We start from the raw sequence: 18,538 nt of genomic DNA on the forward strand, positions 1-18,538 counted from the left end.
CACAAAATTATCTTACTAAATAATTAAAGTAATATATTTCTAATGCGTTATAAGTATTAAAAATGTTGTACTTTTGTACTTAAACCAAATATTTATTTTTTATTCGAAGTTTACTAAATATTTTAAGTTTCAATTACAAACCTTAATAATAATTTATGAAACTATCTATTTAATCAGGTACACTAATTTAAAATCAATTTTTATGGTTTTCAAAATAATTTCTTAGTATGTATAGTGTATACTATGTATAATTTATGGGGTTTTATCCAATTTATCCTAATCGATATACGCCCATAATTTATAACTATGGCTTTTTAATTTTTTAATTTTATAATTTGTAGACTTAACGTTTATGAATATCGAATTTTTAAAAATAGCACTCCTTCAAAATGTTGAGAAAAGTACCCATTGTAATTCAGATTATAAAAATCAAAAACCATTAAGTATGGACAGTATAGTAAAAAAAATAATTTTGTAAAAATGTAGTTATCCATATAATAGTTTATAAGTATATTACACGGATTTATCACAAAGTTATCCGCAAATATAATAAAGCGAGACTATGCTCGTTTTTAAATGTTCTTAGTTGAATGTTGGGGTTTTTCAAAAACAATGTTTTTAAATAGTTTGAAGGGCTTATATTCAAGTTATGTTTAAAGTTTATACTATACCCATACGTATATTATACATAATTTCGGACGCTCGACCGCAACTAAATCCGTATGTATCGTAAACGGCGGCATAGTGGGTAGATACATAACATTATTATTATGCGCACTGTTCTTGCCCGTCGTATTATATTTTCATATCCAATCAATATATTATTTTATATACTCGACTAATATAAATGGAAAAATATGAAATAAAATATTATAATAATATATTAATGTGTGTGTGTTGCATTATATATATATATATATACATGCGAACAGATCAACTGTCAGAGATCCGAAAAACCACGTTTGCGGCAATAATTTGCGACAATTCCGACGAAATTGAATCCATTCAACTGCACGTGATGCACAGCAACCGGAAAGTCGGAAACGGCAGAGTTAGCTGCGACAGTTTAATAAAAACGTCTCTCGACCCGTGGAAAGAAGAATACGACACAACCGTTACTGCATCCCCTCAGAGCCTGACCACCGCCTCTTAGGACCCGTCCGCCATCGCCACGATGTCGTCACGATCAGTAATAATAATAATAATAATAATAACAGATCGCAGTCAGCCAACGTCAAATCGGCGATAGTCGAATTCACTACTGCAAATCGATGCCACATGTGAAAACATACATTTATTTCAAGTCGAGTAGCGCAAAAATAATTTTTAAAAAACCTACTTTAATCATTTTATTATACTATACCTATAGATATTATCTGTATAAATACGTAGGAACTAGCAGCATATACGACACAGAGTTTCGTGATTGTAATATTTTATTTTTACTATTGTCTATACTCAACAAAGCTTTTCCCTGCCACAGCTTGCGTGAGCTTAGCTTCCTCAAAACAATATTTTTAACTTAGTTTTCTTAATAGTTATGTGCATATAAAAGTAGTATTTTTAAGAAAAAATATTATATTCATATAAAATGTCAAAATCAATAGTATAATTATTACTGATTAGTGATGACTGATGAACGATGACTATTGTATTTTACGGAAACCAACTTATTTAATCTTGGAACGATATCAACTTAATATAAAACCCGCTAATAAATTACCAGTAGACTTCGCAGAGATTGCTAATCTGCTAGTAAAACAATAACTTGTTCACAAGAAAAAAAAATTTAAAAAGAAATATTATTAACTTAAAGAACAGCAACTGTTTATTACGGGTTTCACCAACCTTTACTAACAAGTGACCTACATTTGAAATTAGTAATCCCTAGTAATCGACATTCAGGAAAATTTAGGTCTTTAAGAAAATATTTGTTGTTTGATGAACAAAAAAAAAGGTCTAAGCTCCAAAGAATAATTATCGAAATTAAAAATTTTAAAATTTAAATTATAATGGTAAAATTAATTTTAATAACGATCGACCTATATTCCTAGAAAGATCAACCAGTCTTTGGCGATCCTTAGTTTATTATATGTATTATGTTATGATTAAAACTTAAAGAGGATGTCACACTCTCGTGTGTTGTATCAACGGTCTTAATTAATGTACAACATATTTTATTGATTAACACATTTTCGTTAAGCGGTGCCAATTTTGTGAACGTAGTTGGCTTTAATATTAAGAGTAAATTATTAACCCATTATTATCAAACGTAAAGTTAAAAACATACTCTGAGGTTTGTTGGGTATTTTATTTCGATGTTAAATATGTTTTAATTTCCAAGCGAGTTATAATAGCATTAAACTATAATACATTTTAAAATGTTCATAATTCGCTTCCTCATTATTATAAGTACCTAAAGTACCTTTAAATTTGATAATAAAATGTATGTATTCTATATATTATATACATGGAACGATAATAAATATACTTTAATACACTCTTAATATCAGAACTCACAAAGCTAAAATAATATGAGAACTGCTGAACGTAATTATTTTACTATATTATACCTACGTATGCACCGTTTGGAAAACGGAGACAACATATCAAATTTGCGTTCAGCATTTCCAATTTTTTTTTTGTAGTTGGCTTTGATGTTAAAGTTAATTATCAAACTTAAAGGCTAGAAAATTATCTACAATCTCCCGTTGGGATTTCTACAGACGAGTTATGAACATTTTTAAATTATACTATTTTACATACTAATAACTTGCTTGGCGCTTATAATTTAAAATATCATAAAAAAATAAAACCACTGAGAAATAATAGTTTTATCTGTGTGTGTATTAATAAGTAGATTCGCTTTAATATATTCAAGCTAACTACACAAAATTGGAACTGTTGAACGCGAATATATCTATGTTTTGTGTTTATAAGATTGCGACACGCCAACACTTGAGAGAGTAACTTTCTAAATAATGATACATTAATTATTGATATTAGTAATATTTATAATTACATAGGCGTAAATAATTTATTATATATTGTATAATATAAGAATTAATAGATAACAGTGAGCATGGTGTTTTTATTAAAAAATTTTATACAAAAGATTCAGTTAAGGCGTGGGGACTTTGCCCACACGTAACTCTATACAGTATTGAATATTTAAGCTCCACTAAAAAAACAATATGTATACATATTTGCTAGGATCACTGCTTATATGATATAGTTAGGTACTCACTTCGATTTCCAAGCGGACACGATTCGAAGACTTTATATAATACGTGTAAGTACTTATATCCAATGTTATATTGTTTTATGATAATTGGGAAAGTCTAAAAAAACCATTTCGTCGTAATTGATATTATACGATAACAATAAATTATAAGACATATTTTATGGTATGCGCCTGCTATTATATTATGGTTGTAATATATAATATGAACGTTACAAAAATGTAATAATTCAAAGTGAACGTTTTCAATAATATTCAAAAACTATTAAGCGATGAGACGCGTCTCATAATCATTTCTTTGATGTGTATTCTTGGTAACTGTTTGTATTTTTTTTTAACGATTTTTCCTATATAAATATTATATATCGTATTAGAAATAATAGTAAAAATGATAAACAATAATAATATTGTTATGTTTGTGCGAATGTTAATAATTAAGAGTTTTTTTTTATTTTAATATGTTTATTTTAGTTTTTAATTAATTATAAACAACTTTACTTATGTAAACATTGTCATATTATTATTTAATGATAAAATCTTAAGTACTGTATAGTGAATTTTTCATGTAAAAATATAAGTTTTAATTTTAACATTTTATAATATACCATTATGAAAACAATAAAATTTAAAAATTTAATTTCACAAACATGTATTATAATGTACTAAAAATGTGTTTTCTGCGGTTATATGGTGTAATAGCTACGTACAATATTTAACTGCCTATTATAATTAATTGCTAATATAATATTAATGTTTATAAGGCATCTATTTAATAATTTTATTTTTTAAAATATAGGGAGGAGCGTATTATTATAATATTCGTAGCCAACATGTCTTTGCAATACAATAATATATAATATTATTATTCTTATATTGGCGGTTTAATTTGTTGTTTTTCTAATAATAATTGCGTTTGCGTTGCCGTGACCGACTAATAATGAGAAATGTGAAATACTCAAATTAAATTGAAAATCCCTGCACATTATATTCGCTGGGAATTTAATCTAGAAAAAAAATATATTGCTTGATATTTTTTTAAACAAGAAACATTTTTCATTACGACAAAAGACAATTGCGTTTCGTTCACCACAAACACTCGTCTTTATATTTTCTATTCACCGCAAATATTGTATATATAAGAAATTCAAATAATATAAAATCCCATCTTATAATTATAATTTTTAATTAAAAACATTCTCTCACTTCACCTCGTCGACTGTTAAGAGTTGAATTATTCAAATTTACTATTTACATTTTTATTTTCATTTGTACGTATAATGCACGTTATAATACAATTATTATAATTATAACTGTACGGATTGAGTATTGAACATCCCTAACACTGTTAATATTATGGAATTTAACTTTTGGCGCCAGTGACCATTCGCATTAATAGTGTCGCCCTGCATATTATAATATTTCAATAACGTCGTTATTTGTATAAGGTACCTATTATTATTCTCTAATTTTTCACTGTATATAAATAGTTGATTAAACTACATTGATTGTTTGCAGAATAATAGGTAGGTATAATCTTTTACAATACAATTATTATGGTGTAAGACATAGATGTCGGTTTATTGTCGGTCGAACAATCAATTTAAATATGTACAAATGTTAAATAATCACGCGTAGGTAATAAGCACTCAACAACAAAACCAGAAGAATAGGCATAATTTGTGTAGAATGAAAATTTATTCAGTTTACCGTACTCGTAAGATTACGGAAAGTCATTTAAAGATAATTTGTTGTGTAGATAATATAATTTTGTACATAGAGACTATAATGTACGTTTCTAATTTCATATTTCCAAGCTGAGTATTATTCGAAATATTTTGATACATAAAAATCAAATTTTATAAGTTACATATAAGTTTTTAAAGTTTAGACGAGTAGAACATAGTAGACCAGCATTTTGCAGCGGGATATCCCTAAGCGCCACTCCATTCCGAGCATCTAACTAGTCCGAAGTTTGATTTTTACACATCAAAATACTGAAAATAATACTCTACTGTGGAATATAAAAATAAAATTTTATATTATCGTACAAAAAAGTAAAAACTTCAAAATAAAAATATTAAAATAGATTTTTATTAAGTACTTAAAATTATTTAAAATGAATATGAAATATGTGCCATTATAAGATATATTATATTTAGTTTGAGACATTAATAGGTAATACAAGTATAAAATTCACAAGATAATATTTTAAATTTACAATGAAGATAAAGTTGGTTCTGCATTGGTAATTCTATCCTCCTTGCAAGAGGCTCATTAGCAGCATGTCTAAAGATTATCTAAAGCGTAGTCTGTAATACTATTATAGGAACATAGAACGGATAGTTACTTAGAGAGGAAAAATGTGGAATTATGAAATTAATATTATAATTAAGGAGATTTTAGTAGTCTATTTTCCTGAAAGTATAGCTTATTAAGAAAATTTAAATTCACTCGTATTCTATTGATCAGCTAGCCAAGACATGTGTAAAAATGTAAGAACTGGGAAATAAATAATCATGTGAAAGGTAATACGTTTTTAGTATATTTTATTCAGCAAAGAATTTACGCTGAGGACTAAAAAAGATAAAATGCTATATAAAGTGTACAATGTACATAATACCTTATACAGCTTACGCAAAATCATAACAATTTAAGGTGTTTATAAATTTTCAAAAATATATTTATAGATAATAAAAACAATTTTTTTCTCACATTAATATCATTATTCTTACACCTGGGAAATATGAATAACAATAATAATGATATTAAACAACAATATTGGGGGTGGCATTCTTTGGGTTTCGCATCATACAGCCAATCAGCGCGCGACTGGCTTACTATACTATTTTTCTATTGGTTAATATTGTTTGATGGGTTTTAACCTATTTCAACTACTCGAGTCTCAAGATTAAGCACGACAGTCGTACTTAGAACGCAGTGATCTTCACTTCTAATCCCGCAGGACCGATCAAAGCACCGAGCCGTTGTCACATTTCATATAGGTACGTCGACAATAATTATTGATTCATCGTCGATTCTATATAGGTATACACATTCTAAGGTAGGTCGTTGGACGATTGCTAATATTGCTACAGGTATATCTACGATTTAAACAATTATTTTAATACATATACGTGGAACTTTAAATTTTACTAGAGAGACACAAAACTTATTTTGTGTGACTTATTACGTTCCCTTTTCGAAATAAATAAAATAAAGATACACCATACACATAGGTACTGTTAGTGTAGGAAGGAACACGTAGATATGTTTCGTTTTCACACCAAATAGTATGTTTAAATAGAAATAACATACTTTCGATCATCTCAATATCTCATCCAAATTCATTAAATTTTTTTTAAGTTAATTTTTAGTATTCCTAGTAAGTACCTACCTATCTAGATGACATAACTATAACATTATAATAGACTAGAGAGCCTATATATTAGATGTCTAGACTCTTTAATATATACTATAGTATCGTGTTCTACAATAATAATTATTAAACATACAAAATAGAAAAGGTTAGAACTTTAGAAGCTATCCTCTTTTGTCACTAGGTATGTCTTTTTACCATCATAATAGGACGTACATTATTTATTTTCAATCAATCACATATAAATAAAACTGTTAATATATTATAATTATGTGTTGAAAAAAATATTAATGTAATAATATTAAATGTTAATAAACATTTATAAACATCAATAACATTTATAAATACGATTAATGATAGTACATTAATTATTAAACTACAACTATAAAATTTATCCTTCGACACGACTGATTTAAAATATTATCTTAAAATAGATTATAGATATAGGCAACTGATATTTTATAAACAAACTCTTATCATGTTTCATCTTCTCACTTCTGTGATAAATGATAATAGGTACTTAACGCATTCGGATCTTCATTTTAATATTTTATTTATTATTTATTATTATTACTATAAACAGTATAAACTATTATTGGTAGTAGAAAAGTACCAAAATCATTAACTAGTCAGATAAGTACTTAACTACTTAATATTTACCGCTTACTTAGTAATCATTTATTTTTATTATTACCGCCGGCGACCAAAGATAGTAAACGACGGATTTGTAACGAAGCTGCCTTTGTTCTCTCCATAAAACATGTTCCGAAACCGGGTAAAACACATTAGTTGGTTCGTTTACGAATCGTTCACACGAACTATTGGATACCGGCAGGCCCGTCGTGCAGTCAAGTGTTCGCCAAATGTTAGTTTCTCCCCATACGTTGATTTATAGCCTGAAATATGATTGACTTGTAAATCTAATAATTTTCTTTATAGGTCCGACTTCCAATGGTGTTGAGCTTATCTTTTCCTCTTTTTGGTTATAACAAGACAAATTTAACTAACAACAATGAACTGGAGTTAGCCGTTAACAACGATGAACTAGTCTTGGAACAAAAGCTGATTGAAGCCGATCAGCTATTCCTGGCGAATAAGTTTGAAGATGTAGTAAAACTACTTGGAGAGTACAAGGTGATTAAATTAAATTTTATTATTTGTATTGCTATGTGACGAGTAGAGTTCATAAATAATATTATTTATGTAATAAAGCACATATGAGAAGTACCTACAATTTAAAAATCTTAAAGAAATACCGTCTAAAAAATAGAAAATAGATTTCCAATTTGTTACAAGGACATAACACCTGCTCACACATCATATCTCTGTCATACAACATTGCCAATGTTTTTTCAGTAGAACTGATTTTATGTGTTTAACTTAAATGCCTATTAGAGTAAAATGACCTGTCATTAAATTTAAAGGTAAATTCTCTCATAAGTTTTTTACAATACTATTTAATTTTTAAGTGCATTTTAATGATCATTTTCAAATGCTATAAAGCTAATGAAAGAATTTAATTGATTTTCTTACTTTTAAGTTTGATAATAGGTCATTTCACTCTAATATTTAAGCTAAATACACAAAGTTGGTTTAATTGAACAACAATTTGGCACATATAGAACCATCTCATGTATATTATGTGATGTTTTTGAAGAAATTATTCTTCTTTCAATTTCGTTTTTATTTTATATGTATTACAGTAAAAACCCGATTAACCGACACTGTCAGGTTTGAGACAATGACGATTACTCAAATAGATGGTTAATCGAAATACAATAATACAAAACATAATTTTTCAATTAATGTATACACTTTATAACGTTGTTTACGGATAAAAATAATAAAATACTAATAATTTATAATAAGTACCTAATAACAAAAATAATACCATTATAATACTAGTAAATTTTTTTGTTATTGCTATATTTATTGTGTTTATTGCATTGATATTACAATTTTTTTTATATGTTTAATAGTCACCATGTTAGGCACCGCTATGAGTTAATCACGATCGCATCATTAAAATATCATTAAAATATTTTTAATGGTGACCGATGACGGATAACAGAGTGACGGTTAGAGTTTTTACTGTTTTATTATTATTTTGTATTAATCATGTACCTACAGATTTTAAATATTAATTTTGTTATTAATAAAAAATGATTTGTTCTATATTTTTATATTTTTTAATTTCAAATAATTTTTAGGGTATTTATTTAATAGTAAGTCACATTTTAATAGTTGATAAATGGTTAACCTTAATTTATAAGTATAATTTGTTAATTTCAATATTATATATTTAATACTATATTAAAAAATGAAAGTTAGTATCTTTATGTTTGTTAACCTAATTGTCATAATTGTATATGTTTTCAGGACAAAAATAATGTACAAGTACTATGGCGTTTGAGCAAAGCTGAGTATAATATGAGTTTAGATGAAAACATTAGCAAGGAGAAAAAAAAATCTTTGATATCATCCGCACATGAATCTATTATTAAAGCATTAAGCATTGATTCAAATATATCAGAAGTTCACAAATGGGCTGCTGTCTTAATTGATGCATACAGTAATATCAATTTAGGAGTCAAAGAACAATTACTTAAATTGGAAACCGTGAAATTTCATTTGCAAGTATGTGTATTGTGTGGATATAGACATATAGTTATATTTTATAATCATTTACAAATTAATCTCTTAATTGCATTGCCTCTTATTATTCTTTATTTAGAAAGCATTGGAACTAAATCCAAAAGATCCATTTTCACGATACATGATTGGTTATTGGTAAGACTTCCATTTTAAATTTTATATCTTTGCCACAATAATAATTTTTTTATACTTGTACAAATTCAAATGTATAGCAGAGGTAGATTGAACTAGTTAGTAAAATAAGTAGTTTCACGTTTATAAATCAACAAGTAGGTAACAAGTATTGTATAAGGCTTAATTTATCAGTCAAAATCAAAATGTAATTCATTTTTATTAGTTCGTATTATTTTATTTTTATACATTGAAATATATATACATAAATCTGGCTATAAAATGTTTAGGAGTTATAATCTTGCTGATATCTCTTGGTTTCGGAGAAAACTTGGATCAATTTTACTTGGCACTGAAATTCCTACATCCACATATGAAGAAGCATTAGAATATTTTAGAGAAGCTGAATCAATTCAACCAAAATTTTACTGGTACGATCTAATTGATATGATAATTTAATTTTTATTAATATATTATATTTATTTTATAGCAAAAATCTTCTTATGTTGGGTAAAACATTTTTGAAAATGGATAACAAGTTTAGCGCAGAGTATTATCTGAAACTAGTCACTCAATATCCTGTTAAAACTGTTGAGGACCATCAAGTAAATATTAAAATTTTAATTTTAATTTGATCACTCAACAGATTCATAACAACTTTTTTTGAATTTTAAAACAACTAAACATTTCCTTTGGTCCGTCTTCTTAGTCTATAACCTATTGTATTTAAATATTTTCATTTACAATATCCCTAATGAATATAATCTTTTGTAAATGATTACCTAGATATCTATATTAGTATCTCTACATTTACATCTAACATCATACCTATTAATTTTGATTTAAATTATTTATAAATTTGTATACTTAAAACAGAGTTCAAACTGTTTTATAATTATAAATAATATAAATATTTTACTGGGCTGAATTACAAAAAAATGTATAAATAAGAATTTATTTTAAAGTCTTTCTTGTACTTGTGTTCTATTTTTGGAATACGGATGTCCAAAATGAATAATTTAATGGTAATGAAGTATTTTAACAAATTGGCTTTAATAATATTAGAAACTAAATTAATTTTTATTTTTAGTATTTTTATCAATATGAATGAAATTAATTAGTAACTAGGTAGTAGGTATGGTTTTTAATTATTTGGAAATACTTTTCAGGCCAAAATTGAAGCAGAAAAAATTCTCAAATCATCATTCGGGTAATAGTAACTGGATTATTATCATCACTACTTTTGAAAGTACTAATTTCTAAGTGTATTTATAATGTTTTAACTACCTATCACATTTTTTAATATCTCAAGCATTTCAGTGTAAATAAAACTTCAGAGTTTAGCATCTCTATTCTTCAATGATCTTTAAACTATAGCCTGTAGCTCAAATTGAAAATTTTCCTATTTATATACATGCATTGTTATTATTATCTTAATAAAAACTTACCAGTAAATAACTTATTATTTGATTCATTAAAAAAAAAAAAAAAATTTTAACTAGTTAAATTATTAATTCATATTTATTAGTTATTGTAATTCAAATATCTAAATTTATAGAAATTGTAGTTTAATATATAAGTGACTATGATACTAATCTTAAGTTTAATTAGGTATAGCTTTAAGTTGTCTTTTTTACTGTCACTAGTCCTACACTTATTATAAAATGCTTAAATTATAAAATAAATAAATGTAAACTTTGTAGTTAGAGTTAAAAAAAAATTTGCTAGTCATTTCAATGTATATTTATGATTTTATTGAATAGTATTGTGTTTAGACTTTAAACAAAATGATCTTTTTTATGTTTATTTTTATATATTTATGATTTGTTAAAGTTAGATACAGTATTATATCATATAGTATTTATATGATGTTCCTTTAAAGTGCTGTGCTTTTTGTTAGTTATACATTTTTTACTTTTGTTATGAAAATAAACTATTATCACTTGAGCAATCCGTGTTAATTGTGTTTGTGTTTCAAAATCTGTAATTGTTATACATAATATTTGCAATATTATAGTATAGGTACTAACTACATCTTTCATGATTATTATAAAAATGTTGTAAATAAATGTAATAAACAAAAAAAATATTAAAAGGAGGGAAATTAAATACTTATAAACACCGTTCTGCTGTATTAGCCAGTGTTGTAGTGTTGCATTCTGTTTTATAAAGATTAAAACACAATCATGGCTTCGAAAAAATCAGTCTTGGTTTAATTCAAGATTAAAAATAAAAAAAATTCTAAAGTTGACTCTTGGATTATAAACACGTTTTGACTGACATTTTTAACTCTAGAAGTTTCTTTATGTTTTATTGAAGATTTTATAAGCATTATCCTAATGATAATAGAGTGAGTCTGTAGATATGTTGACTATTTAACAGACACGTACATTTCATAAAATGCACTACATTTCCACAAATCCACCACTTATGTGGGCAGAATCGTCATCTTCATTATTACGAACTATCAGTGCATGTGAGTTATTCCATTCACATTTTAAAGAAAAACCAAACATATTTATGTTGCTCAATATTACTATGCAAATTCAAACTAATATTTATTGTTAAATAAGAAGTATTCATACTCCAAAAAAATCGAAAAAATTCAAGCAAACTAATGCCGTGGCAATCAACAATGCAAATATTAAATTGCAAAATGGAGACATTTCTAGGTATGTAATTACAAAAAGTAAAATGATTATTTATATAATGTTGTAATTTTTCTTTTCTTTAAAGAGGTATTCATTTATTGCTAAAATGTCTTATAATTATAAAAAAAATATAATGTTTTAAACTATTTTATTATTTTATTTATTGGAGGACAATAGAAAGTGTCGGAAAGTGATCATGAAATATTTTTAATGTGTTACTGTAAATACTGTGTTAGTGAAAAATAGACCCGCTCAATAATTCAAGCTATCATCGTGATAAGAGTCGAATCACCACATATGTGATGACACTGATAAAAAAAATGATAACAGTTTGGTGCCGTAATCGACTGTATTTATATTTCATTTCTATAACGACCCAAATAATTCGTCACTCGAATACTCGATTATTCGGCGTTATCCACTCATATTTATTCCTCATTCCACTTTTCATCAACGCTTCGTTAAAAGCAATTTTGTAGATTAAATATTTGTTTTATAATAGTAAGTCAGATTCAATAACGCACTCCGATATCTGATTTGTGGGACGTTTACAGCCACAAATTTCTATATAGAAGCCTGTGTTTACAGCTAACGGGTAGGTGACAGGTGTATAATATAATATTATAATCTTAGAACGGTGTACGAGGTCTGTTCATAAATTACCAAATTTTTCAATTTTTTATGTATGGTGTTTATCTATAAGTTATTGAAACTTTTCATCCAAGTATTCTTTTTCTAGGTTCAAAAATTTTTGCCAACGACATTTCAATTGTTGAAAGCAGTCTTGGAATTTTTCGTATCTCTATTAACAAATTTTCTTTTATTTTGTTTATCATAGTAAATCTTTGTCCTTTTTGTTTTAATAATTAACAAGAATCTGCCGGGGCGGCCAAGTCAGGAGAATATGATGGATGAGAGATCACAGTCATATCATTTTTCATTTTTTCAAGCAAAAATCACAAATTAACAGGGATGTGTGCTCCAGTATATGATGGAGAAACCAGGAGTTTTTCTTCCACACTTTAGGCCTTCCTCCTCACATTTTTCAAAGATGTTTTAATACTTCTAGACATGGACTAGTCTGTGCTTCTAGATAATACCATCGGTTAACAGTTTATCTTAAAGGTAGAAATTTGTGATGACTTACTCCCAAGTTGTCAAAAAAAAAACTGTTAGCATGACTTTGACAAGCTTTTTTTGGTCTTGAACATAATTTACCAACCCAACCACTGTGATGATTGGAGTTATGTCTACATCATAGTCATAGATTTTGTGAGTTTCAGTAAAAGATTTATCAAGTTTAACATAAAATGTAATATTAAGACGTTCATGAATATTATTCATCTAAAAAATCGTATAATACACACAACTCGTCTAGGTACTTTAAACTTGCACAGTTAATGGTTGCTGGTTGGTTAGCAATAATCATTTTGGATTTATTTGAAAAAATAGCTATTCATTTATAATTTATGTTAATCTAATAACAATTACGATAATGTAATTTATCTATTTTTAGGAACACTGAACAATGATTCGGGAACTTTTTGAACAGACTTCGTATAATAGTTAAATTTTAAATAATCGCTGAAAATAGTAAAAATACAATTGACATTCAGATTAAGTGCTGGAAGCCTGGAAATGTCTGGAAAGTTTCTGTTTCCAACAGACTCTCTAAATGGATTTTTATTTCATCATATAATTTATAACCCAATATTTATTCTGCTCTACCATCAAAGACTCGCACACTACATTATTTATGCTTTTTCCATAGATGGCATTACCTAGGGTGTTATTGATACTTCCACTGTTTGGTGCTTCCATGCTTGGATTGCGCATTCTCATCCAAAATGCTCCATCCACCGATAACCAAGTAAGATTGCTGTTTTTTAATCATAACAATATTAGCATTTACTATAAATAATTCTGTGTGGCCAAATGAATAAAAACTTTTTTTTTTTTATATTTTTTTCTTTAAAGTCTACATGTGCGATGTGCCCAAATTAACTCTCTTTAAAAATCCTTAATAACAAAATAATAACAAAAATAATTAGCTTTTATACTTAATTATAATTATATATTAACACGATAAACTTTACACACAGCTAAATTACAAATGCTGACATCTTAAATATATATATATAATGTATAGGTAATGTATGTATAAAAAACCAATTAACTATGTTTAATTTACATAATTGACTAATACCCATAATGGTCCTTAGGTAACTCATTAATTTTAAACTAAACACTATAATTCCAATAAAACCTAAATATTGACTTTTGTATACTAAATTTTTATTTTCTAAATGTCTTGCCACAATTTTTGTCCATCTAGTGCCAAATCAAAATGGTGATACCTAAGAGCATAGCTGAACTATCGGAACTCAACTTGTGTCTTAGACAGCATTATGATAATAACTACCTATATATGCTTACATTATTCAGTACTGTTTACATTATCAAACAAGCTTTTTGCATACCTGGCTCTGTCATATTGGTGAGTATACGTCATGTTGGTAATGTTATGTTAGTCTCAATGTATTCTAGTAATTGTAAATGTATATACATTTATGTTAGTAATTTAAAATCTTAATTTTAACAGGACAAACATTTTTTTTTATTATTTTTAAAAATGAAATTCTAAAAATATAGTTTAAAAGCTATATAACTATTATAAAATATGCAGAAGTAAATAATAAAATATTTTATGAACTATGGAGTGACTGAAACGTATATATATCTTATTATACCTTTAAAGATGTAATTGATATTATTATTTTACCTAATTTTGTGATAGAAATTGTAGACAAAGTTTTATAATCACAATTGACATCTGATATATGAAATCTAAGTAAAATTCTGAATACTATACAATATACGTATAAATCTACTAAAATGTATTAAATAATTTTTCTGCATAGGTAATTTATTTTTATTAGCAATATTTCAAACTATAAAAATATTCATAAAAGTTTTGCTGTAAATATTATTTTTTCTTTCACTTTGAGCAAGAAGTTGTTCTATAACATACTATGAGAAGAAAGTAAATATAATTAAATAAAAATTTTAAATTAACTATTAAAACATTTAATATCTATTAAAATAATGTATACTGGATTTAGTATACAAGTATATATATATAAGTATAAAATAGTATACAGAAAAGGTAAATTTATATACATTTTTAATATAAGAAATATTTTCTTCACTTCCTGTTTTAAAAAATATATATATATATTATATTCTTATTTCTTTAAGAACTTTTTTGCCTTTATCCTTTAAAATTAAACTTTGACCAGTTTTGGAACACTGTTTTATTGGTTATCACTTTTTAGAATTTGATTGCGGGTTCATTGTTTGGCTCTGGTCTCGGACTCCTGTTGGTATGTACGCTGTCCAGTATAGGTGTTTCAGCGTGTTATCTCTTGTCTAAAGTGTGCGGTGTCGAAACATTCCTTATGAATTATTTCCCCGGCACTTTAAGCTCGTCAAAAAAAACTGTGGGAAATCTGGTAAGCAAAATACCACATTTTATAGACATATTTTTATTATTTCAATTATGATGAAACATCATGGGTTTTAGAAGGATGCTACACTCACATATGTGAGTGGTCTCTGTGTTCTAAGCTTTAATATTAGATCTAATTGACCTACTATCAAAGTTAAAGATATGACTATTGTCCATGTTTAAGTATTGCTTTTTTTTTTGCAATTTGAATTTTTAATATTTACAATACTTATATCTTGCTTAAAAATTTAAATATATAAAAAAAAAATAGTCTATTTGTTCTAATATTAAAACTTATTTTTTTGATTCTAATTGGTTTTACTGAAAACAAATTTGCTATTTCGTATGTTTATAAGGCGAAGAAAACATAGGGTGGAATTCTATTAATAACACAATTGTTTTAGGTGCAAAATAATAAACATCAACTTTGGTACTTGCTATTAATTTTGCGCATCATTCCGATCACTCCAAATTGGCTGTTAAACCTGCTCGCACCAGTCTTCAACATTCCCCTATGGACCTTTATGTATACTACATTTCTTGGTATATTCAATGATTAAATCTAATAATTTTTCCGAATAATAATTAAAATATATTATATTAGTATGTATTCCAAATATTTTATCAGTTTTATTTTTATAGGACTGATGCCGTACAATTACATATGTTGCCAGAGTGGCGAAACATTGTCAAGTATTAATTCGTTAGAAGAAATATTTACGTTAAAAACTACACTGCAGTTAACATCTATAGCCGTGGTTATGGTGATCGTAAAAGTCGCTTCAAAATTCTGTAAAATAAACACCTAATTGTTAATTACTGTCTTTACTAATTCATAACTTATGATATGTTTGTTCAAGAACAATGTAAGGTACTTAAAAACTATACACATATCCAAAGGCTATCTTATGGCCAACTTTCCTAATGTGTAATCTCAATTTTGTATGACATCTTTAAATTCCATAAAAAATTTAAATGTGCAATGTTTGTAGGTACAGAAATTTATTTAATTTAATAGATTTGTAAAATTTATTATTTAAAATAATGATTAGAATTTAGGAAAATATGTCTAAATTGTACTAAAAAACTTTTTGGGTAAATATTTGATGAAAAATTTAGAAACAAAAAAAAAAACACATTATAAATTGGGAAACGGACAGTTACGAATCTTTTATATATGTGATAGTGGTCAAGACTGAAATATAATAAAAAAGAAAATTTCACTTTAGGATTTCAGCATAGAATCCTTGATTCAATTACAAAACTTTTAAAAAAAATCAATAATGGAAAATTCCCAAGTAAAAAATCAAAAACTGTTACTTATAACAAGGTTTCCTTTTCCATGTATAATGAAATAACTTCTAGTTTAGTTTTGTGGAGATATATCCACTGTAGAAAAAGCGTAAGTATATAATATCAAATTACTTACAAAAAATATCAATTTATGTATGAGAAAATAATAATAAGATTATAAAGCTTTGAATTAATTACAATTTATGAATTTCATATCATATTATCACCAGATTTTTACATAACCATTGTCAAAATCATGAATTAAATAAAAATAAAATAATTAATCTATGAATAAAATTGAAAAATTACATTAAAAAAAAAAAAAAAATGTATAATACTATGTATATTATTTTTATTTATAGATTGATGGGTAAAAATTCTTTTAGTAGGTAGTAAATATAATGAATTAATGAAATACAATAATATGTTTAAATAATAAATTAGACATTTGGTATAGGTATAAGTAAACAAGAAATGTAATCAAAAAATAAAAATATAATAACAATAATATTTAAATAACAAGAAACGATTATGAATAAATGTGGCTATTAAGGTTAGACGATTGATTATAGAGTAATCTATTCTATAATCAATGGTTTTACCAAAGGTCCATCTGTTATTGGTTTATTTTTTAATTTTCAATAAAATGATTGAAATTGTTAATTTAAATATTATGCACCTACTGGCTACTGCACTCGTATATTGAGTAGGTACCTATTAATATGTTTTCAGCTATAACATAATATATTATTAATAATGTTTAGTTCTTAAATATCATTAGAACATGTCATCAATGCACATAAATTTGATACTATTATTTTAAAAATATTACCTATATTATGCTATTATAATAGAATATTTAGGAAAAAACTTTGAACATTATGTTTTAATAATGTTTATTGAACATTATGGGTCATTATGTTTTTCTTTTTATACATTTAATTTGACAGAATAACCTACCTCCATCCTTTTTTTAATTCAAACCAACATGTTTCTATTGTTTACAATTTGTTATAATACAAGTTAACTATATAATTGTGTTATTAATAATTTCTTTAATGAAAATTAAAATAACCTATCTAAATATTTCAATGATAATTGATATCACTACCAATATTAAATAAATAATAAGAAATTAATATGTAGAATATCATAAAAATACTTAGAGTTGGTAGTTTTTAACTGAATAAAAAAAAATTTAATGGCATCAATATTAATTTGGGTAATAAAGGAAGTGAGGACTTGTCATCCATAACTATCAATAGTTTTAATAAATATAATTTAGTAAACAAAAAACCTTTTTAAATACCTAGTTATAACAATTTTATTTTGTTAACTGTTACCGTTCAACTCATATTTAAATATAGTTCATAACTCTGCATCTCAAACTATTGCCAGTGTAATATATAAAATATAAGTATATAGGTACAGTATAAAAGGTTTGGGATCTGAGAATTCTTTAAAATGTATGCACTTTCGAAAACATGCATGTAATTATTATGTTTATGCTGTGGACAATATTGCTATTTGCCATACCTATATGAAATAATATAGTTATTATATGATAAATAATAATATATTATTTTTATAACTTTCAACTTAAATCATCTGGATTTTTTCTTATTTTAGTTGTTTGTCACATGCACAATTAATCTATACCAACTTGTGTGCAGGCTTGTGAAATACCAAGACTAGTATTTCAT

At 26.0% G+C, this 18,538-nt stretch overlaps 3 protein-coding genes across 17 annotated transcripts in view; all 3 read left to right on the forward strand.

Annotated features, from left to right (window-relative positions):
• LOC114131939 (lactoperoxidase) overlaps window positions 1–3,462 on the forward strand; it is a 50,262-nt gene extending 46,800 nt beyond the window's left edge. For all 15 annotated transcript variants that reach the window (XM_050210959.1, XM_050210953.1, XM_050210950.1 and 12 more), the window contains one exon: window positions 933–3,462. In XM_050210959.1, coding sequence (XP_050066916.1) covers window positions 933–1,153 — 221 coding nt within the window. In that variant the 3' untranslated portion in view covers window positions 1,154–3,462. The remainder of the gene's footprint in view (window positions 1–932) is intronic.
• A 3,655-nt stretch (window positions 3,463–7,117) lies between these two features.
• Window positions 7,118–11,340, forward strand: LOC114131944 (regulator of microtubule dynamics protein 1-like). Its single transcript, XM_027997298.2, has 7 exons — window positions 7,118–7,482; window positions 7,557–7,751; window positions 8,997–9,254; window positions 9,352–9,407; window positions 9,674–9,814; window positions 9,874–9,988; window positions 10,553–11,340. The coding sequence occupies exons 1-7, from the start codon at window positions 7,378–7,380 to the stop codon at window positions 10,595–10,597; spliced, it is 915 nt and encodes a 304-aa protein (XP_027853099.2). The 5' UTR covers window positions 7,118–7,377; the 3' UTR covers window positions 10,598–11,340.
• Window positions 11,341–12,365: 1,025 nt separating this feature from the next.
• Window positions 12,366–16,358, forward strand: LOC114131943 (transmembrane protein 41A-like). The gene is made up of 6 exons (XM_027997294.2): window positions 12,366–12,629; window positions 13,806–13,904; window positions 14,370–14,531; window positions 15,370–15,546; window positions 15,947–16,085; window positions 16,185–16,358. Exons 2-6 carry the CDS (start codon window positions 13,806–13,808, stop codon window positions 16,349–16,351), a joined length of 744 nt encoding a protein of 247 aa, XP_027853095.2. The 5' UTR covers window positions 12,366–12,629; the 3' UTR covers window positions 16,352–16,358.
• The last annotated feature ends 2,180 nt before the right edge of the window (window positions 16,359–18,538 follow it).

The sequence above is a fragment of the Aphis gossypii genome, chromosome 1 (assembly GCF_020184175.1).
Source record: "Aphis gossypii isolate Hap1 chromosome 1, ASM2018417v2, whole genome shotgun sequence".
NCBI lineage: Eukaryota > Metazoa > Arthropoda > Insecta > Hemiptera > Aphididae > Aphis > Aphis gossypii.